The sequence below is a fragment of the Cydia fagiglandana genome, chromosome 23, assembly GCF_963556715.1.
Source record: "Cydia fagiglandana chromosome 23, ilCydFagi1.1, whole genome shotgun sequence".
Classification (NCBI taxonomy): domain Eukaryota; kingdom Metazoa; phylum Arthropoda; class Insecta; order Lepidoptera; family Tortricidae; genus Cydia; species Cydia fagiglandana.
The window spans coordinates 6,376,167-6,399,469 of NC_085954.1; the positions used below are offsets into that span (position 1 = coordinate 6,376,167).

Consider the following 23,303-nt stretch of genomic DNA (forward strand, 5'->3'; position numbering starts at 1 on the left):
AGACGATCTCTTCTTAGGAACCATTCCTGCCTATCACCACCGCCTGCCTATCGGCCACCCTGTATATCATTTCTCCCCCACTTAACCCCTCTTGTATGCATAGACACGGATCCGTGCGTGTGAATTTAAATCTATTGTTTTAAATGTCAAGGTCACTTTTTCAATGATATAATACAGCATACGAGGCGTTAATACCGAGGCGTTAAGATGCGAGAAGTTTGCGAGATACGCCACTCACCAAATTGTGTTCGTCCTGGAAGGCGTAATGTAGGTTGGTTATCCACCGTCGGTCTCCGTACACTAAAACATCTCGTTCCTCTTGAAAACATGCCGTCTCCGCGCGCTGCAAACATCACAAACATCATACATATTTCAGTTTTTAGCAAACATTTCATTTTAGGGTTCCGTACCTCATTTTAAACTGTATCGTGTTATATGTCAAATGACAGAGCTCATTTTGAGAATTAAAAATACCCTCCCCCCCATTTATCTCCGAAACTTACTGGTTCAATAATTTTGAAAAAAATACACAAAATAGTCCTTTACGTATAGATAACAGGAAAACCTATTAGAAATGTGCAATCAAGCGTGAGTCGGACTTAATGTACGGAACCCTTGGAACGCGAGTCCGACTCGCACTTGGCCGGTTTTGCTACAAGCTTTTATCGCTGTACTTTTTTTTCCACAGACAACTAATACTCATCGAGACAATTCTAAAAACCCCAAACCCCAAACACAATTAGGTTGCGTTGTTTTATCACAGAGTTCCTATGGCTACCTCCTGTCTCCATCGTCAGATCAGCTCCTGGTACTAAGAATAATTATGTATGTATCCAGTTTCAAAGTCCTTCAATGGTTTAGGTTGTGTATTATTTAACGGGAGTATTTTACATATAGATATGCTTTATTGAACAAGATACACGGTTGCAGAAATAATTAATTATACAATACAATACAATAATTTATTCATAAAACCAATACAATTTTATACGTCATATTATTCGGTACATTACTGTTCTATATTTATAATACATTATTTTACATAATACATTTCATTATTAAAATTAAGCAAGAATTAGGTAGGTACATTAACGGCGAACTTACCTCTTTATTTTGGGAACTAAACGAACTTACCTTAAGCATCTCCCATTTGTTAAGTATCTTCATGGCATACACCCGTTCACCCGTCGTAGTTGAAACAGTCCCACCGGGCACTGTGTTGGCGCCCGCATCTGTGCCCTGCAAATTCAAATTTGAAGTTTATTGCCAATGGAATAGGGTTGTTTTTAAGCACACCTTCGTACCTTATCTTATTTCGATAACACAAACCCCTTAACAGTACATCTGCTACATTACGACACCAGGTGCTATAATAAGCACATTACGTAACTACGTCGCAAATTTAATAACAGTCGATCGGTGGACCTTATGCCTTTTGTAATAAGGTCCACTTATGTACAGTTGTTGCTGTTCATACCTGCATAAAAGAGGCCCTGACGACGCACACCTCTCCGAAGGCGCCTCGCCCGATCACTTTCACCAGCTCGAAGTCATCTCGCGATAGTCGCAACCGTTTGAGGGCTGTTGCCACTGGCTTCACTGTTGACAAAAACATAGAATTATTAGTTTTAACCTTTTGAACGCCACGTCTTAACCGATTCGTTGCGTGTTCCATTTTTGAAAACTTTTGGCTGTGGCGCGGAACAATCATTTTATGACACGGCAGCCATGCCATGCGCAATAGAATATGATGACACTCCTCCCGTGTCATACGCCACACGTAAAAAACATTGATGACACGGCAGGCGTGTCATCAGCCCCGAATTGGTTAATACACTGAGCCCAATTGAACTTGACACAATTGAACTACAATAATTAGGGTTTTCTTTCTTATACTTTGTAGATTTCTAACAGGCCCCGACGTCTAATCCTTTGTCTATTATTAAATAAACCCGCTCGTGCTACCACCTGCATAAAAAATCGTTCATACACTTTACCCAGGTAATTGAATTACAATTCCTATGGAAATCACAATAAGATGCACGTGCGATTTTACTTAACAATTGACAAAGGATTAGCCGTCGAGGCCTGTTAGAAATCTACAAACTATACCGTGTTGTATGAAGTCCGCAACAGCCTTTTCCTTCCTCAGGCTGCTGCCGCAGCACTCGTCGTACAACACGAGCAACACATTGAGGAGCGCCTCCACACTTAGCCCCACTTAAGGCAATCGGACTAAGTAACAATTTTACAATGGCGCCCGAATTTTGTCTGTTTTATGTTTCTTACCGTATTGTATGGAGTCCGCAACAGCCTTCTCCCTCCTCAGGCTGCTGCCGCAGCACTCGTCGTACAACACGAGCAACACGTCGAGGAGCGTCTCCACACTTAGCCCCACTTTAGGCAATTGGACTACTAAGTAACAATTTTAAAATGGCGCCCAATTTTTGTTTGTTTTTTGTTTGTTACCGTATTGTATGAAGTCCGCAACAGCCTTCTCCCTCCTTAGGCTGCTGCCGCAGCACTCGTCGTACAACACCAACAACACGTCGAGGAGCGTCTCCACACTGAGCCCGGCGTGGCCTTGGAGGCGCCGCGCGAGGAACAACGTCTCGATCTGCTTGAGACGTTTGATGCCCAGGACTGGAATGATATAATGTTATCAATAAATTGATAATAATTGATCGTCTTTATCCCTTTTCCAATCAATCAATCATTTTATTTCGTCATCATAGGTGTAAATACATTAGTACATGTGATAGGGTGTTTTTACAGTGCAGCTGCTATGATGTACCTTTCCGGCTTACGATATTTAAAATATGGCTAAATAATATTATTTTCCAGGCCGCACGGCCGCATTAATCTACAAGGTCGTTCCCAAGAAATTAAAAAATATTCTAATTAATCGAATTTTAATTATCGATAGTGTAATTTAATTTGAACCCTAAGTCGGAATGCTAAAATATGATATGATGAGATGAAGAGCGAGAGAGAGGTATGGAAGAAAAAAGACACGCTGCGCCGACCCCAAATGAATGGGATAAGGGCAAGCGAATGATGAAGTCAGAATGCTATAGTTGAAATTCTATTGGCGCCTTTTTTTTTTTCGATGTTGGAATGCCGTTACGCATCGTCCCCCTGGTCCCGAGGTGGGCCCATTGTGGGGGGTATGTGGGACTCTCACCTCCCAGCTCTCTTCAATTGTGAAGAGAGGGGAGGAGCCTACCCACTAAACCCACACCGGCGTTTCCCGCAATATGCCGTTTGGGGAGGCGTCCTGGGATCGCGAACATTCTACCAGGACAATTCTATTGGCGCCTAAGTATGTGGTAGATAAATCGTACTATGCCTGGAAAAAGGTGGAAGCTGATTTTATACTGAGTTATTGATTGTAGAAGAGATGTAAGTGTAAGATTAAATGCCCATAATAAAATATTATTTGTCTTGCCACAAAGGAGCCAAAATAGCGTGTAATGTGGAGTCTTGTAAGTTCGCGCTTCGCGTCTCCTTTAACGCGGGCCGATATACCGACAAAAAATGGGGAATGAGGCGCGAAGGCGTAAATAATCTGCGAAATCGACGCCATACTCGCGTTCGCGGCTTCGCGCGCGAGTGTGGAGGGCCCTTAACTTAGATTCAGACTGAGACAGATTGACACCTAAATAAACTAGAATGGTGCCATACGGAGCCATAAGTTTTGTGGTAACTAAATTGTCAAATTTCACAATTTCTCCGTTTTCAAAGCTACCCGATTTTTTTTCTTAGCCTATTAAATAGTGTAGCCTACAAATTTTGTGTGTCCCACTGTTGGGCAAAGGCCTTTTCCCTGCTTCTTCATGACTCCCGATTTAACGCTTCCTCCGGCCAGTTGTTAAGGAAAGCTACCCGAATGTTACAAGTTATTAATATTGGTTATGAGTCTATCAAATCAATATTGCATAGTTGTTGTGTGGCCTCAACGAATTTAGGTCAAGCCCTGAACTGATAGGTACCATTGTTGACACAGTTAATTGAGAATTTCAAGCCTTATTTCTAAAGAAATAAGGTCTACACATTGTCAGTTAATTATGGTTCCGTATCCAAAGGGTAAAAACGAGACCCTATTACTAAGACTCCACTGTCCGTCTGTCTGTCTGTCACCAGGCTGTATCTCATAAACCGTAATAGCTAGACAGATGAAATTTTCACAGATGATGTATTACAATTGCCGCTATAACAACAAATACTAAAACAGAATAAAATAAATATTTGAGTGGGGCTCCCATACAACAAACGTAATTTTTTTTCCGTTTTTTGCTTAATGATACGGAACCCTTCGTGCGTGAGTCCGACTCGCACTTGGCCGGTTTTGCTATTATAGTACAACTTTCATTTATTTTCCTACTTGTGTTGCAACAACAAGGAAGCATCCTAACAAACTCTATACGAGTAAATACAATACATCTCTGGTAGAAACTATGATCACATAAAATACCATTATTATATGTATAAATAAATATAATCTTTACCTCTGGGAAGATCAGACGGCAATCCCTTTCGTTAAAACTAGTCTCTGTCCCAATTCTTGGGATTAGGTTGCCGAACAGACCCTAGACTTTCCAATTGAGCAATTATTGCGCAAATCATGGGATTAAGCATAATTAGCCGTGACAATGCTAAAAACAATGATATTTCTTAAAAACATAAAATTCTGTCATTTAAAAGGTTATCCCATTTTCAAAAACCACGGTGAACTTCAAAGCACTTTATCTAAAATACGCATCATTAAGACGAAACAGGAGCTGAGTTTTACATATTTTAGGTAAATATACCCGTCACGCTAACGGAAGCGGCTCCTAAAACTAGTGCGATAGGGACAAGGCGAAAAATCCTGCGTAAAAAACTCAAAAATCGAGGTTTCGTACTCGACTGTTTCCTCCTCCAAAACTTAACCAATCGTAACCAAATTTGGAAATATAAATGATTATGAAATTATCGGTGTCGGACCGTTTTGCTCTCTCATTGCGGCATAGTCAATGAGGCCATTTTCTTCAGTTTTGAAGGGTTCTAGTGCATTAATAAACAAAAATATAAAAAAAGCAAAACGGTCCGACACAGATATTGACAATATTAATCTGTGTTGAAAAAATCATTGCTCTAGCATCAAATCCCGTTTGTATGGAGAAATGACCACTCCTGTTGGCTCTTAAGATCCTTGTCTAACACACTTGTCATGCATGAATATTGAATATTCTAGCTTATCCCCAAATCCATACAGGTGTCATTCAGAAACAATAGACAGGAAGTGTTCGAATAATTGTAAAGGATATCCCCCTCCATATGTGGACAATACCTAAACGGTTCTGTAGTGGCAGTGGCGCATACATGGACAAGACTAAAGTGTACTCAGGGGAAAAGAAAACGGGATGCATTGTATAGATTTTTAGGGTTCCGTACCTCAAGAGGAAAAAAACGGACCATCCTCTCCCCCCTTTATCTCTGAAACTACTGGGCCTAACATTTTGAAAAAAAATACAGTAAATAGTACTTTAGCTATAGATGACAGGAAAACCTATTACAAATGTGCAGTCAAGCGTGAGTCGGACTTATGTACGGAACCCTTGGAACGCGAGTCCGACTCGCACTTGACCAGTTTTTCGTTATGATTCCTTTCCGGTGTATGTGTGTATATTTTTTCTTTGATTTTTTTTTACTGACTAGATTGGAGTTTATCTATACATGTTTTATTTAAGGCCCTAATAACCAGAAGTCCCCAAGCCCACAAGATGGACAGACGACCTTGTTAAGGTTGCCAGAAGACGCTGGCTGCGGGTCGCTTCCAACTGGCACGTATGGAGATCCAAGGGGGAGGCCTATGTTCAGCAGTGGACGTCTTATGGCTGAGATGATGATGATGACACCAGAAGTCTCCAAAGGCTCTTTCTTTTTTTACCATTAAGCACTTAATTCTGTGCCTATACCATTTTTTTTAGCTCTCAATCTTCAATACACATAAAAACCCTATACTAGACACCATCCCATTTGAAACAGTTTAGCATAATTATCATTAGGAATTGGAATCGGAAAACAACTAATTAATACCTATTGTATCAATTTAATGATTCAACAGGATAAAACTGGGCCTCAGTTACTGAGGTAATGATGCATGTTAATCAACGTCAACAACACAATTTGATAACAACAACCTTCTTGCAATCACAATAAGGTCTACTATTGTATTGCACACAGTATAGGTGCTGTATTTGTATATATTTTTAACCTCCTGAGTCACAGAATAAATAATAGTACTAGATACAGAAGACTCAACTCTAACAAAACGCTTCTGTTACGACCAGGACAGATATGGCCGCTAGGTGGCGACAGCGCCACGCGCGGCTTAGGTCTAGCCACCAAAATTGGTGTGAAACGGATGTACTTTTAGCTACCTGTAGTAGCTGTAGCAAAGCGTCGAAATCGCAGTGTGAGCCACGCCTGCCTGAGTCTAAATGTACCTAACAATGTACATATTCATTGCAATTTGATTTGAACTTTTCATGAACCGAATAAAGTAGCATTTCCTTTGTTTAATTGCGTTTTAAAACACGAAATATGTTCCAATTTACTTATAGAACAAGGTTCAAATTAAAAGTTGAAAAACTTTCTATGGTGGGTCTTACGAGGATAAATATGTTTTTGAACAATTTTAGGGTTCCATACCCAAAGGGTAAAAACGAGACCCTATTGCTAAGACTGCACTGTCTGTCTGTCACCAGGCTATAACTCATGAACCGTGATAGCTAGACAGTTGAAATTTTCACAGATGTCTGATGTATTTCTGTTGCCGCTATAACAACAAATACTAAAAACAAAATAAAATAAACATTTATGTGGGGCTCCCATACAACAAACGTGATTTTTTGCCGTTTTTTGCGTAATGGTACGGAACTTGTGCGCGAGTCCGACTGGCACTTGTCCGGTTTTTATTTATTTCTTATGCACAATTTGTATTTTTTTTTATCTGGACCTTTTAAAGATTAAGCTAATAAGCAAAAATTGTCCACTCACTTGGCACATTGTTAGAGGGCACCAGCGCCCAGTCCGGTGAGGAGTCCTCGTCGTCCGACATTCTGCACTCACACTACACTTGCATGTCCGTACACTAACACTAATACGTACAAAAGCTACCGTAAATTTAAGGCAGTTTATTGTGTGTGTTGCTTTGATCCATGGTTGCATGTACCTGTAAGAAATGTTAGCGGTTAATAACATTTACCTTATTTTTACAAACCTATTTCCTATACACCATTACTATTTCCTGGTTTATGACAGGAGTTGCCAATATGTGCGCCGCGGCGCACATAGACAGTAGAGAGGGGTGCCTTAAGGCAATCCTCCTCCCTATGTTACCTATCTATTTCAAATAACCTAGCTAAGTTAGGGTGCTGCCGCCGAAATTTTTAACTTGTCTTGTAAGTATGCCATGGGCAGCATTTGGATAGTGTTACCACTAATCATTTTAGGGGGAATTTAAATAACATGCAGTAGCTACTAGCTTTGAGATACCAGTTTGAGGCCGTCTAAGCTAACTTTGCACTATCTTGAACAGAACAAAGTGAAGGAGTGTCATTATTGACATCTCATTTTTATAGAAATTTGCCATAAATGATGACATTGCCATACTTTGTTATTGAAAATACCATGCTGTGTTACCTTGGTTCAACTCTAACTCCTGGTTCTAATTCTAAAGACTGTTGATTCCAAATCAACAGTTTGTTATACACTATACCACAATCTTTAGAATTTATTGAAGAACTTACACAGTACTGAAGTCATACTTTATAAGGTTTACTTATAACTTTTTTGGAGATATTCTTTTGTACGCACATTCTAAGGTACGAACTTAGAATATGCTGTCTTTTTATAAGCAAAACAATATGTTTGATTTTTTTATGATTTAAACTATAACTACAGGTAAGTTTATTAGGGTTTTTACTAACTTAATTTACGCAACTTAACCTAAAATAATCATATTAAAGATTATAATTTTAAAAAATCTGGTTTTGATATAACAAGTAACAGGATATTAAAAAAAAAACTTACTTTAAACTTAAATACCATGACTTGACAGAAGTTATGATTTTTATCAGATAATAATATTTACAAAGCATTTACAGCTGCTTTATGTCAACACAAGTTTTGTAATCAATGCAATAAAGTAGCTACCAGCTCTCAAAGATAAGAGATAAAAATAAATAAATAAGTGGAGGTGTATAAAAATTCTTAGTCACCAAATACCTAAATATTAATAGCATCTCTGTTTACCTAACACTCAAGCTTTCATCAAGAAAGGTCGATATTAATAATAAAAGAGGTAAAACAGAATAAAAATGACAGTAGAGAAGCAAAAAACTAAAACGCCCATAACAGCTTATAAAAGCAGGAAATCAAAGCGAATTTCACCATTGTCTAACAATACAAAGAGCGACAAATTACTTTCTATCCATTCATCACAAGGTTGCGGCGACACTCGATATTACAACTCTTTCGCAACCCAATCCAAACGTAGATTTGAATCTAAATACCAAATCATTTTTTTCACAAAAAAACTATAGTTAGAACACTGATGACATATCGATACGTTTCCGCATCGAGCCTATAAATAAACAATAACATATTACTTGCGTGAGACGAAAATAACAGCCCGTTGTAATGCTATATTTCCAGTTTTAATTTTGTATTGTTCCGAATTCTATAGCACAGAGATCTTAACCTAAATCCATTCTATCGATTGTTATGCAAAAACACTGAGATGACTCATTGTTGTCACTTTGTAAAAACACTTTAGCTTCAACATTATAATATTCACCTGAATTTTTCTATAAGTTTAGGGGTTAATAAATTAGTTAAAAAGTCCCCGAAGCGGACATTTTACTCGGGGGTAGCCAGAGGGCTCGGTCGAATCCATTTTGTTTGACGTTCCTTGACAAACTTGCTAAATTTTACGCGAAAGAATTGAATGCAGTGAACGAGCTTTGTCACGTACAAGATACGCTTAGGATACGAATCACTCACTGCGTCATACGGAGCGTAGTAACCATAGACCCAAAGCATAGACGATAATTGAAATCCACTTCAAAACACGCAAAGGACGTTCTATGCGTGTATGTAATAAAAAAAAAGTATTTTAAAGCAAAATGAAATTTATTCCTACGCGATTTGTAATAGATTGGATCAAAAAATCACTTTCAATTATCAGAAGCAACTCGTTCGTCAACTTTTCTCTCATTCTAACTATAGCCAGTCAAACAACTTTGTCAGTAGAAAAAGCCGCGAATCTCAAATTGTATATGGGACGATAGTCTTTCAAGCCACTTCCGTCAGTATAAAATGTAGGCACAGAGGGTTCTCGTCAAAGAATATAATACTCACTATAGTGTATGCAATATTATTTGCGTTATTTGACACATTGTGACTGACGTATATAGAGATGTAACTAACCCAAATCGATTGTCACAGCAAGCGATTACGATTGGATGGCACGTAGACTGAGGTATCGAATTGTGACGTATAATGAATTTTTATTTGTGATTTAAATAAAGCTAGAATTATATGGTTTTCCCGCAAGGTAAATGCATTTAATACACCGACCGAGTAGGTCGCACCCATCGTCAAAATCTAAACTAACTGGGGATCTATTTTAAAGTTTATTTATGTTATTTCTGTGTCAAATTTGTTGTCTGTTAGGTGACGATAAATATATCCATATATACAGTTAATTATCCACCTTTTCCTTACTTTTATTAAAAGAAAAATGAAAAATTCATATCGATTTACTTAGACGACTACCGATTCATAACGATGGTGACCGGCCAACCCTAAAATTAAAAAAAAAAAGACGTAGAACGTAAACGTTTGCAGTGCAGTTGTTTTCCTTTGTGATTTCGATGTGCAAGACATTTTACGTAGTATTGCTGTTGTGAGTGACAGACGTCAAATACCGCAAATAATGTTGTATACACTATAGGAGAAGAACGGTAGCTCCATACAAAAAAATGTCCCCAACCTTTATACGTTTATACTAGTGGCGCCGTCTTTGTGTACCAATGGAACTAAAGTTGACAACCGGTTTAGCCTGGCGGGTATTGGTAGGTCGTAATTCTGTTGATAAACATATTTGTTATCTTCATATCACGAAATATATGCAAGATGCAAATATTACCCCTTGTTTGTGGTATTATCAATTGATTTAAATAAAAGGCATGTTTATGTTTATAACATTATATACAGGGTGAAATTTAATTCACTGGCCAAATTCATTCCCGGCACTAGGTTACACTTAAGGAACCTATTTAGCGAAAAAAAAGAGTACACTTTTTTTTAATTTTCATTTTTCAATTTTTAAATATTTTCCATGAGTCATGGTCACCCTATTACCACAAATGTAAACAAACCTAATAGTAGGTTTTAACAACAACATCAGCAAAACCCTTATCTGACCTTCACTAAACCTTATAATCGTTGCAATAGAGTCCACCCCGTTAGTGTTGGCGATGGTAGGCAGGTTTATCAATTCCGAGGGTAGTCTAAACTAAACCATTCCGCGCTAGCGGTAAACATAACGGTAAGCATAAATGATTAGTCACTCGTCACTCGCCAACCTTAAAACATCGCGCGCGTACTAAGGTTAAAAAAAATGTTTTCGAACCGGGAATATTACGAAGTGGTACGGTGTGTTATTTATTAAGTCTTGAGTGTTTACGTGGTGCACAAATGGAATCCGTTCCACGCCTTCGCAGACAAGGATTGAATCCAAGAGTACCATCTCGTGGGACTTTCGTTAATTGCGTCGATTGTTAATCAAATGTACGTAAGTTGATTCAATTTTTTAAATACGCCTGAATGCAAAGATTCCTGACCTAGTTTTTGCTCATTGTTTTTAAGCCACGGACGTTTTGTTAATAATCATTCATTAGTCAGAAATAACATTTTAGATTAAAAATAACATTTTAGATTAAAAGCCCGTTAATATGAAAGGAAAAATTAGCAACTTATGTAGGTAATCTCGCTGCAATAGGGTTCATAATTGGTGACGCGATTGCAAACAGCGGGAGGGGCGGGTGTCAATGACCTTAACTGATAAGATAAAAGCGAGTGTAGTGGGTAGTTGTCGGTTCACCATAACGTACGAGGTTTTTAGGACAACTTGATGATGAGTTATTTCGGAAAAAATGTACTGAGCGGTATTAAAAGAAAAAACACGTGTTTAATATTTTTTCGAGCTCTTTCGGTTGTTTCAATTTGGCCAGTGAATTAAATTTCACCCTGTATATTATTTATTAAAAAATGTTTTACATATAAAAATATACACTGAAAACTGGCAACTGGCAACTTAATAAAAAAATAGACATTAATAAAGCGCATTCACAAAGTTTTCAGTACCTTTTATACAAATAACATTAGGCATGCCTACCTATTACACTTTACACACAGATACACTACACTTTACACACGGCATTTTACACAGATTTCCAACTTGTATTAATACATTTCTTCACGGTTAATTAATACGCTTTCCAGATGCGTTATGACTCGGTTCCTTCTGAACCCACTAAAGTTGTAAATTTCACTCTGGCTGCTTCAACAGCCGTTGCTCCGCATTTAGCACATTTTCTATGTGCATTGCTGTAATCCATGTAGGTACAGACTTACAGTCTTAAGTGTTACGTAGCGGTACACGTTGTATGTATTATTTAAAGAGTTAATAAATAAAATTTTCGTTATGAACTAACCACAGCAGTTGGACAGAGTCATTGACAAATATATTTTTTATTATGGTGGGTAGACGTACCTACCCTCCATATATTTTATGAAAATTGATAAAGACAGTTGGAAGCAAATATTCATTATAAAACTTAAGCGCATGTAATTAAGTTATAAGCGTTTTAAGTCCCGTTTTATGATTAATATTGTATAAAATTCGTGATAATTTAAATCAGAGTTGGGAGCAATGTTGCTGTAGAAAAATGTTTTTATTTTTATTACTCGCAACTTTTTCCCGGAGGCCAACGCACACATAGAAGCTTAAGGCGCACACATGCGCAATTATTTGGGGACATAACTTTCTTAGGAAGTGAACAGGCCTTGGTTCTCGTCGTATATAAAATTTAAATTTCGTGCCTTTTTCTACTGATTAAGTTGTTTGACAGACTATTATATTTTTCTGGAATAGGTGTAGGGACAAAGTTATGCGTTAGAGCGAGCACGTCTTATTTCGATCTCATTTCACTTATATTTCGGCGCACATAGATTGGGCTGTTGATTTTGATTTAAAAGGAAGGTATAACGCGCCCTTAATTTTGCCTCCTACAATCACATTCCAACCGGTTGCCTACCGAGATTGCTAAATTCGGGAGCATTGTGCTGGCAACGTCCTATCCGGAAATACCTGCGGAAACTGCTAACTCATTTCACTACTAATTACCACGATGAACTATTTTAATTGTTAAAATAATATTTAATTCGTATGTTAATTTAATTTAAGTTTATTTATTTTGCTATAAATGCGTTTAAGTCCTACTTTAGCAAATATTAAAATAAATTCCAATGTAAAGAATACTTCAACTGAATGAGCGTCATATTGTACGTAATGGAGTCGATGTTCTGTTGAACATAGTTTTTCTTACAACAAATAGTGTTTTCTCAAGAAAAATCACATAAAAGTTTGTGTTAATGTGCATCATTGGATTACAGTGAATGATATACAACAATTTATGGATTCCACCGACAGAATTATCAACTCCAACAACCTCACCCGCCTGTCAATGGTATGTGTGCCATCAAAATATTTTGGAAAGTTCATTGAAATTCTAATATAATTCGCTGTTTCATATGGTATTTTACATTAATGTAGTAGTTAAGACGGTAATTCACCGATTTCTAACCGAAAATAATTATTTAGCGTCCATTTAACACGAAATATGCGATGGCTTTGTGGTCCGCGTAATTGAGTAGCTACTTCGAAAGGTCACGCATTCATTTTCGTCTTTTTGTTTCCAGTCTGGTGATTGGTGCGGTACGAATATAAATCTGTTTTGCGGGCGTGATTGATAGAGCCAGGTCTATCGACGGGTTCATGGTTTTGCGAGGGCACTTGGATTGCAAAACGCAATCAAATGAAGGTATGGCTTCCGATCAGCCCGTTAAGAAGAAGCAGCGTATAGACGCGCCCGACATTGACGATGGCAGCGACAGGTCGGCCGAAGAGATCACTGATATATTTGACTCGGAAACGTCTCCAGCGGAGCCATCAGACGACTTTCCTCGAAATGGTGAGTCTCCCGACAGCGGAACCGTTAGTGAGGACGCCGTGGACTGCTCAACGATCCTCCGGCTTCCTAGTGAAGAAATAATACCATCCTGTTCAAGTACAACCCAGCAATGGACAGTGGCTGACGACAAACTACTTGCTGAGCTAAGAATTCTACAAGAAAACCTTGTAGGTCAGTGTCTTTGCACGGTAGAAGAACACAAAGTCTCACAAATGTTTGATAGACGGCTACACATTGTATCATGGCCGTTAACATGCTCATTGACTTATTTATCCACAATGCAGCTAATGTTTGACATCTATTTAAAACAAAATAATACTGGCACAATATGTTCAAAGTTAATGCAAGCTTGCGACATGCTTGTGAGGAACAGGAATGATTGGATTACAGAAGTTGTAGAACTTGCTGACCATAAAAGCAAATTCATTACATTTGTGGCCAGTAGAGTGTTAGCAAGCTTTCTCATAGTCGCTAAAGACACTGTTGATGAGAACTGGCTCCAACAAATTGCTGAAAACATCTACCTTTTTGATAGAATAAATAGAATAACAGTACAAAAGATTAACTTTAGTCTTGATATTATTAAAAGGATAGTTGAATGGAAGGATGTGGAACAGCATCCATTGGAAGATAGCAATTACATCAACTCGGTGGGCAATATGCATGTTCAGGAAGACAATCCGTTCAGGAGTAGTGTTGGTTACAGTACAAGTCAGATGCCATCCAGCTCCCATGGAGACAATTTGCATAATGAGTTTTCGAATCTTCAAACACATGGTGCAGCCTCGACATCCTCGGATGAAAAGCCTGCTGAAACCAAGCCGGCTACATTCAAACTTCACGAGCCAGTGCTAAAGTTTCCTATGGACCAGCAAGTTAGTGGGATAGAGCAGCCGGAATCCCCTGAGCCTCCAGCGTCTAGAATGGAACGGGTCAATGAGAATGGATGTGTAACAGTCATACTGACAGACTCGGAGTCATTTGACACTTCACACATCAAATGCTTGACCATAAAGACGTTAGAGCAGCACTGGCCTGTCCTAGTTAAGAACATGAAGCTCCTACTCCTCCGGTACCTGAATTTAGCGAATGCTGAAAACTGTATACTAACATTTTTCTCACTATGGGAGAATATTATTAGTGTAAAAGCCAACCTCTCAGTGATAGACACTAAGCCATTTTACGCTGATTTACAGGGTTTTGTAGATTTGTTAAGGAACACCATTCTCCCGAGCATGGTGTACACGCATTTATTAAGTTTGTTTAACGAAGTTTTATGCTATGGCTCCACATTGGCGCTACAAGACATTTTGCCTGAAGAGATATGTTGTTTAGCGCACTCTATTGTCAGATTCGTGAAAGATTTCAGGCTTCTCAATGATGTAAGAGTCCGGAACAGTAGAAGTGGTTTTGGCTTCCTAGGGAATGAATGCACTGTTCTCAGGGACTACTCTCTAGGTCCCACAGTTACGCCACTTTCAGCCTCTATACAATTGGTAGATCAAAGCTATGGAGATGATGATAACGATGATTCCAACCAGTCTAACACTGAAGTAGACAAAACTATGTTACAAAGAATGTCACTATTAGTTCTAAAATCCATAGCAGTAACGGTTAAAGAGATGAGATGCGATTCCTCAGACAGTTCTATTGATTCTTCCGATTATAATGCCATACAAGACATGCAAATAGTAGAAAGATCTATACGCGACGTCTTGAAAAAACTGGATGTTTTCATTAGAAACACTATGGAATTCCACCCAGAGACTCCTTTTACTAAAATGCTGATACACTTATTTAGTGAACAGGATGACTATTTAATTGAATCCATGGTGTGCACTTTGGATATAACAGTTGGTATTGTGTACAGAAACTCTATGTATCCCGATTTAATACCTATGCTGAACCCAATAGCTTCTTTTATAGAATTCTTGAAAGTAGTTTCGCATGATAGTGATGTGTTACTAGACTATTTGGTCAGCAATGAGACGTGTTTCTTGCTATATTTGCTTCGGTTTCTCAAATACGTTAGGCGTAACTGGCCGAAGTTTATCGAAACGTGTCAGCACACTGACTCGGCGGGCAGCAGAGGCCTGGACGACACTATGCGGGTTTTAATACGGCTTAGACTGCAGATCAGTAGACTGGTATCACGATCTTTGTTCCCGTATAATATCAGTCCAGTGTTGAGACTGTTGGAGGTGTGTGAGAGTCTTTATGAAGGGAATGAATTGAGCTGAAAATTCATGTATGACTTGATATGGATAGTCTGACTCAGAGATATCTGATGTGTATTTCTGAGTACCATAGCCCTATTTGCCCTATTATTTGCATATGGATACAGTTGTTATAGGGGCATTAGAACTTATCTCTTCCCAACTTGTTTTGTATGAAATGGATAAAATCGGATAGAATCGCTATAAAATAAATAAATCAAATGAAATGGAAATAAGTGAAAAGCTACCTCATCATGTCATCATCTTCCTTGCGTTATCCCGGCATTTTTCCACGGTCCCGCGAGCCCGGGGTCCGCTTGGCAACTAATTCCAAGAATTAGCAAAGGCACTAGCTTATACAAAAGCGACTGCCATCTGACTTTCCAACCCAGAGGGTAAACTAGGCCCTTATCGGGATTAGTCCGATTTCCTCACGATGTTTTCCTTCACCGAAAAGCGACTGGTTAGTATCAAATGATATTTCGTATCCGTTCCGAAAAACTCATTGGTACTAGCTGGGTTGAAGCCACGACCTCCGGCCGGATTGAATGTCGCACGCTCTAACCGCTAGGCCACCAGCGCTCCTCCTGAAAAAACTACCTGTAGAAATAAAATGCAATAGGGTAATTCGCCAGTAACTGGCCGCCCGAAACTAAAAATGTATTCTATTCACCTATAAATAGAATTCATTTTAGTATAAGGTGGCCAGTTATTGAAACCTTATACAAAAATGAATTCTGTTTATAGGGGAATAGAATTCATTTTTAGTTTACGGCGGCCAGACACTAAAACCGACCAGTTACTGGCGAATTAACCTACAACAAATTATTGAAATAATACAAAGACTGCAATCCCGAAATAATACATTCCAAAATGTCTTACTTGTTATTATGTTAGAATTAAAATTGTCTAAGTTAATTTATATCAACTGTAATTTGATGTAATTTATGTAGCTATTCTTTTAGTTTAGGTAATATATTGCATGTATGTTTATTTTAAATTTCTATTATCAGAAGTCTTCCTTTAATATGGGCTTATGTTTTTCACTAAATAGTCAATGTTTTTGAACAAATTATATGAAGATTAAAATAATTATTGTAGAAGGTGGCTTTAGGAAATAAAAACCATACAACCTGGCTCCTATTTCGTAAGCGGTAACCGTAGCCCACGGATGCCTGTGACATCAGCAACAGTGATGTTTTACAATTGTCGCACCTGTCACCGATGTGAAATTGGGGCCTGATGGTGACAATTCAAATTGTCTTCATATTTAATAGTTTACTGTAACGAAAAGTATATAGCGAAAATAGCCCTATAGGTAATCGACATGTTAAGACCCAATCAATATTCGACACGTTGCCGTCAACTTTATTGTTATGATAAAACCGGGCAAGTGCGAGTCGGACTCGCGCACGAAGGGTTCCGTACCATAATGCAAAAAAAAAAGCAAAAAGAAAACGGTCACCCATCCAAGTACTGACCCCTCCCGACGTTGCTTAACTTTGGTCAAAAATCACGTTTGTTGTATGGGTGCCCCATTTAAATCTTTATTTTATTCTGTTTTTAGTATTTGTTGTTATAGCGGCAACAGAAATACATCATCTGTGAAAATTTCAACTGTCTAGCTATCACGGTTCGTGAGATACAGCCTGGTGACAGACGGACGGACGGACAGGTCCCGTTTTACCCTTTGGGTACGGAACCCTAATTATGATTGAAAATGTCGATTATTGGAGCTGTGTCCGGGCACTGGAGCCTCTACGTTACATATAAAACTTTTTTGACAAATCTTGTTGGGCTGGTCCACCTTGTCAAAGATTTTCGAGTGAAAAACATGTGAAACGCTCAATTATGTGCCTTAACGTAACATTATTAAAGGTGCTTTTAATCTAATTTGAAAGATCGTGTTTTTGCACATAATACATAAAGTATACAAATGCATTTTTATTTGCATAATAATTTTAACCGTAAATAAAATATATTCGTATAATTTAAGCTACATTATAGGTTTGAAAGTAATGATATACATAATGGTTGTATTATATAATAGTTAGTTAGTTGACTTAGTTGTAAGTTGCATAAAAAATGCGGGGGTGTATATAACATTTTTACTAAATTATATTTCATGCCACAATGTTGTAAATATGTCGCCATCATTTACCATAATATTAGTATCTGTAATATCAGTATTAAAGAAATGCCCTTATTTATTATTTAAGGTGTGGTGTACAGTCGATGTCAAAAATATGTTTACACTTTTGCACCCCCTTTGTAATAAGGCGAAAAATGTAAACATGTCCGTGACGTCGACTGTACGTTGGCAAACTGAAGTAAAACAAGCGTAGCAAATATTAAATAGGTATGTAAAAACCGGCCAAGTGCGAGTCGGACGCATGAAGGTTTCCGTACCGTTTACGCAAAAACGGCAAAAAAATCACGATAATTTTATGGCAGCCCCGGTTCTCTTATTTATCGCCGAAAATGGTATGGCCGATTATCACTTTCCAAGTCACGTTTGGCGGAATTTTACTTAAACTATATATTATATTCTGTTTTTAGTATTTGTTGTTATAGCGGCAACAGAAACATCATCTGTGAAAATTTCAAGTGCCTATCACGGTTCATGAGATACATCCTGGTGACAGACAGACAGACGGACAGCGGAGTCTTAGTAATAGGGTCCCGTGTCTACCCTTTGAGTACGGTTTTTCGCTTTTTTTATGCGCCTATAATTTACTTCTGTTTGCCATCTCACAGCACATCGTCACTTCGACTACGGGATCTTTTTATTTAGAATATAATTGTAGCTTTTAAGAGTTAGGGAACAACATACAGACTGGTTTTATATATATCTAATTACGCGTTTTCAGACAAGATCTAAAATCATAGAAAACTTGTATTTATTACAGAAATATGGCTTTTATGTATATGTACTTAGAATCTCAAATCATATTTATTTAATTTTCCGTGTTGTTAAATGAATTACGAATTTACCTAATTATTACGCTTTGTATTTTCTGTAACCCCACGTAAATGACAGATCTTGCCAATAATGTCCTAAAATCTGTCAAACTACCCTCATAAAATATTTTTGGATATGTATTTTGTAATTTCATTTTGAAAAATTCTAAATTTCGTATTGAACTAAGTTATTCCATAAGTTGTTATTGTTAAGTAACAATAATTTAACATCAATAAAGCGAAATATTTTTAATTTATTTTTTTTATTTTTTCCTAACATACTTTTTAGGGTTCCATAGCCAAAATGGCAAAAAGGACCCATAGTCATGTCCCATAGGCGTCACAGCCATTTGCCATTTTACTCCAAAACGGTAAGATATTTTAATGAACTTAGGAGCATATAGGATCATTCGCCAGTAACTGGCCACCGGCCAATAACTGGCCACCCTAAACTAAAAATGAATTCTATTCACCTATAAACATAATTCAGAATTAGGTATAAGAAATTATGCAGGCGATCAGTTGAGGAGGCTGGCTCAACTGGACTCTGCTGGAAAGAGCTGGAAGTAGCCGCTCAAGATCGCGACAAATGAAGGATTCTTCCTCGGGGCCTATATTCCTAATGAGTGATAACAGGAATGCATCATAAATAGAATTCATTTCAGTATGGTTTCATTCAATAACTAACCCAATGACCAAGATAAGTCTGCAACGATATTGATAGCATACGCAATGCTTGCACAGCACTTGTGCTGTTTCAAATGTCAAACTTCAATGAAATGATGACGTATAAATAACACTGGCACTGCGTATGCTATCAACATCGTTGCAGACGTTTTTTGGTGTAACTCTATTTCGTAGAATAAAAACTCCGTAATAATTACGTATCACCAAACTGTATTTCTATCGTAACTTACAACATAAAAACATACATTACAGCGTTGTACACATAATTCTAACATTTTACTATACAAGTATACATATTACCTTTACACATTATTGCTTTCGAGTCTCACAGTCTTACATACATCGGTTATGGAAAAATCAACTTAAAATCCTTAACAAAACGGTTATAAATTAAATAACTCATCAGTGTCACTGGTAACTGGCTCCCTAAGGGCCACTTGCACCACCCCACTAACCCCGGGTTAAGCGGTTAAACCGTTAACCCAGCGTCAAATTGTATCGGTAACCATAGTAACTCAATGTTTAGCCGGTTAACCCCGGGTTAGTCGAATGGTGCAAGTGGCTCTAAGGAAACAAACCACTACCGATGTATTCTCTCTAAACGCATAAAATTACAAAAATTACAAACCTATAGGTTAAATCGTCAATTACTGGCCACCGGCTAATAACTGGCCACCCTAAACTAAAAATGAATTCTATGCAACTATAAACAGAATTCATTTTAGTATAAGGTTTCAATAAGTGGCCACCCTTCAATAACTAGCCACATTATAAAATTAATTCTGTTAATAGGTGAATAGAATTCATTTTTAGTTTAGGATGGCCAGTTGACCAATTACCCTACAAATAGGGTAACTAAAACCCAATAATTGGCACTAAAACCAAGCATTGTCACCTATTCAGTAAGAAAGTAACCAGATGCCAAATAAAGTAAAGATGCCACTAGCGAGGTGCCAATAATAGGTTAGTTTACCCTAAGTATCCATAGATACAAACTTGATAGCTCTGACTCGGAAAATCCGTCACTAACGTTATATCAAAGACAATTAAATAATAAAAACTGCTTTTAAGGCATTTAAATTCACAAAACTCTATTTTTGGTACTTACTCAAGTCAAGCGTAACGTACGGTAACGTACAGTAAGTTTTTTCTACATAGTTTTTCAAAAAATCGACAATAATTCATTGCGGTTTCAGTGTAGACTCCATTCTAGTTTAAAATAAGAGGTTAAATTTTGTTCTGCCGAGGCTTTTATATACACGGTGTAACATGAGGAAACCGAATAATTTTAACAGCGTATTCCTGATCATATTTAGAGACAAAAATGTCCTATAAACTTTTTTGAAATTCGCCTAGTTTCAGAGATAATATTAATAATAAAAAAAACAAGTTTTATTGTTACATAGTGTAAAAAGGCCTTTTTGATGGTGATGTTGCTGCTATGGGACGTAGTGTAAATATCCTTATTGATAGATGTCAAAAAGTGACAAGTAACACTTTGCAAAAGGTAGGTTTTACGAAAAAAAAAAAATTCAATTTTAAGTGACAAGTTTAGCAATGATATTTATTTTTATGTACAAATACATAAAAAAATTTAAAAAGTAAATAAAAAAAAAAATTTTGGCGAAATTGACCTAAACTCGTATTACATTTTTTCCTTCTTTTGACCTCAGAAATGCGTGGTTAAAATTATTCGGTTTCCTCATGTTACACCGCGTATAGCTCTTATTTTATTTTGAATTTAGTAAATTTTGGAAGAACACAACAAAACTGGATATTAGCAGTCTTTATCATCTACACGTCTCTGACTATGCTAACACAAATACGATTAACATCAAAGTAATTTCAATGACTTATTTCTTGCGTGATCATTTTGTACAGTGACATAAAACAGATATTTTAGGTACAAAAATAGTACACAATACTATATTATATACATATTCAGCGTAATTTTTAAGGGTTGGTCTCGGACTGTCTAGAACACAAAATGACTAGTGTAATATTTTGCCTATATCTCTTTTAGTCTACATCGCAAACGGTCTAGAACACAAAATGACCACATAGGTAGGTTAGGTTCGTTAGTTATCTTTTAATGGCCGAAGGCCAAACCGCACAGAAATAGGAGCCCCGCGGTAGCGGGGCTCCGTCGACATCGCTAACGTAAAGATAAACCGACGAAATGTAGGTAAATAAAGGTCTAAATAATTGTAGTTATTTTGTGTTCTAGACCGTTTGCGATGTAGACTAAAAGCGATATAGGCAAAATATTACACTAGTCATTTTGTGTTCTAGACAGTCCGAGACCAACCCATTTTTAGTTAATCCTCTTCTGCATGTGTTCTGATATATTTGGCCACTTTGACCACATCACTAAGCCCCCATTCGCACGGGAGCTTTTTCAACGCGCGTTAAAAAAGCGTTTGAGTGACACAAATGGATAACCATGTATGTATTCACACGACAGCGGCGGCGCTTTTTATCAAGCGTTGTTGGGTTTTCGACTTTAAGCCTTGGTCGTTAAGTCGAATTTAGAGTGTGGACAGATTAAAGCGCGTTGAAAAAGCTGTCGTGCGAATGGGGGCTAAAAGTAAGGATGTTAGAGCGTTTTCACATTATCCGATCCGATAGCAGATGTCGGAAGGAAGTAAAATGTAAGATTTATGTGTTCCTCTGTATTTATTTATGCATTTGACAAATCATAAATAACGCGGATAAAAGGCGCGGGCTTAATGTCCCCAATACTTATTTATTTATTTATTTACATCCGACATCGAATCGGACGATGTGAAAACACTCTTAGCATGAAGAATTTAGTACATTGACCCGCGTTTCTTTCTCTATCGCACGCGCAATTATATTGCTGTCCCGTCGGTAATGTCGGCGGTCAATGCGAGTGCGAGAGGAACAGCAATATAATTATGTCATGGAAATGGTTTAGTAAACGCCCAACTGAAGATAAACATATCCATAAGAAACAGGCAACGCTAAGGTCAAAACTGATTTTAAAATTGCATTAAGGATCTTTTTTTTTTACAAACTACAAAGCACATACATTTTTTTACATAAAATCTCAATTTAATTGACATTCAGCAAAGTGAAAAATATTAAAAGTATCTTTTACTCACATTTAGTACAAAACTTACTAAATATAAAAACTATAAAATTCAAAGTTCACAAAAAACATCAATTTGGATAAAAAAGTTCAGAAAAAAGAATTGAATGCGACAATCATTTGCATAATGCCATATTACATTATACACTCAAAATCTATAAAAAAAGGGTCATCTCACTATGGAAATTTACATATAAAGTGACCCCGTTTCATTTTAATGTTAATTCACGACTTTTAACACATTGTTTCAGCTAAAAGGGACTTAATACCGAGATCACGGGCATGAAGTTACAGCCACCATCAGATATATGTATAAGATCTGCCAAGGTGTTCACAAATGTAAACGAGGCGTAAATGTATCGTTTACGCTTCCGATGTAGCCCACAAGATGGCAGATCCTAGTATGCACAAGGAAACGTACCGACGAGAACGGTAGATGGCAGCACTTGCTATGGCAATGTACACATGTTTCCGATTCAGGCCACGAGATGGCAGACCCTCCTACGCGCACGGTCCCTATTCCGTGCGCTTTGTGTTACTTTATGCGGCATTTGATCGATCAATTGAACTAGCTTAGCCGGGGATTCCCTAAACTCGCATGTAATTTGTTGCTTTTAGCCAGTATTTGTCATTGACGTAGATATCTAAGGAATGGCCTTACGGGCAATAAGAATGAGGCATGAATGGGGCCAGTACAGCGGTGGGACACCGCTACAACGCCATTGGTTGATGAGTTCACATCACGCGCGCGATTGGTCGCAACTAGTTGCGTTAATCAAGTACCATTTTTAGAGCCCGTAAGGCCAGTCCTTAGATATATGTCAATGGTGTTTGTATATTTGTAATAATATAGGATATGAAACTTTGGTTTACAATAACAAAACCATACAAACTTATCAAAATGAAAACGTTCAAAGAATAAAAACCTTCACGACAAACTTTATCGACAAAAGCCGGTAGCGTCATTTAATTTGTAAAATTAAAACAGTGTTGCCAACAAACATTATTATTCTTTGATAG

General features: G+C 37.5%; 2 protein-coding genes and 1 long non-coding RNA gene across 3 annotated transcripts in view; 1 reads left to right on the top strand and 2 right to left on the bottom strand.

The window, feature by feature from the left end:
* LOC134675918 (serine/threonine-protein kinase Genghis Khan) overlaps positions 1 to 9,060 on the bottom strand; it is an 82,149-nt gene extending 73,089 nt beyond the window's left edge. Inside the window, exons 1-6 of the mRNA XM_063534262.1 lie at positions 8,846 to 9,060; positions 7,045 to 7,219; positions 2,470 to 2,643; positions 1,478 to 1,599; positions 1,135 to 1,239; positions 239 to 343 (exon numbers count right to left, since the gene is read on the bottom strand). Coding sequence (XP_063390332.1) covers positions 239 to 343; positions 1,135 to 1,239; positions 1,478 to 1,599; positions 2,470 to 2,643; positions 7,045 to 7,105 — 567 coding nt within the window. The 5' untranslated portion in view covers positions 7,106 to 7,219; positions 8,846 to 9,060. The remainder of the gene's footprint in view (positions 1 to 238; positions 344 to 1,134; positions 1,240 to 1,477; positions 1,600 to 2,469; positions 2,644 to 7,044; positions 7,220 to 8,845) is intronic.
* A 3,531-nt stretch (positions 9,061 to 12,591) lies between these two features.
* LOC134676002 (protein lines) lies at positions 12,592 to 18,737 on the top strand. Its single transcript, XM_063534311.1, has 2 exons — positions 12,592 to 12,803; positions 13,036 to 18,737. Exon 2 carries the CDS (start codon positions 13,112 to 13,114, stop codon positions 15,545 to 15,547), a length of 2,436 nt encoding a protein of 811 aa, XP_063390381.1. The 5' UTR covers positions 12,592 to 12,803; positions 13,036 to 13,111; the 3' UTR covers positions 15,548 to 18,737.
* Positions 18,738 to 19,364: 627 nt separating this feature from the next.
* On the bottom strand, positions 19,365 to 19,778 carry LOC134675949 (uncharacterized). The gene is made up of 2 exons (XR_010099821.1): positions 19,746 to 19,778; positions 19,365 to 19,607 (listed from the first exon to the last, which is right to left on the bottom strand). It is a non-coding gene; the product is annotated as an uncharacterized LOC134675949 (long non-coding RNA).
* Between the last annotated feature and the right edge of the window lie 3,525 nt (positions 19,779 to 23,303).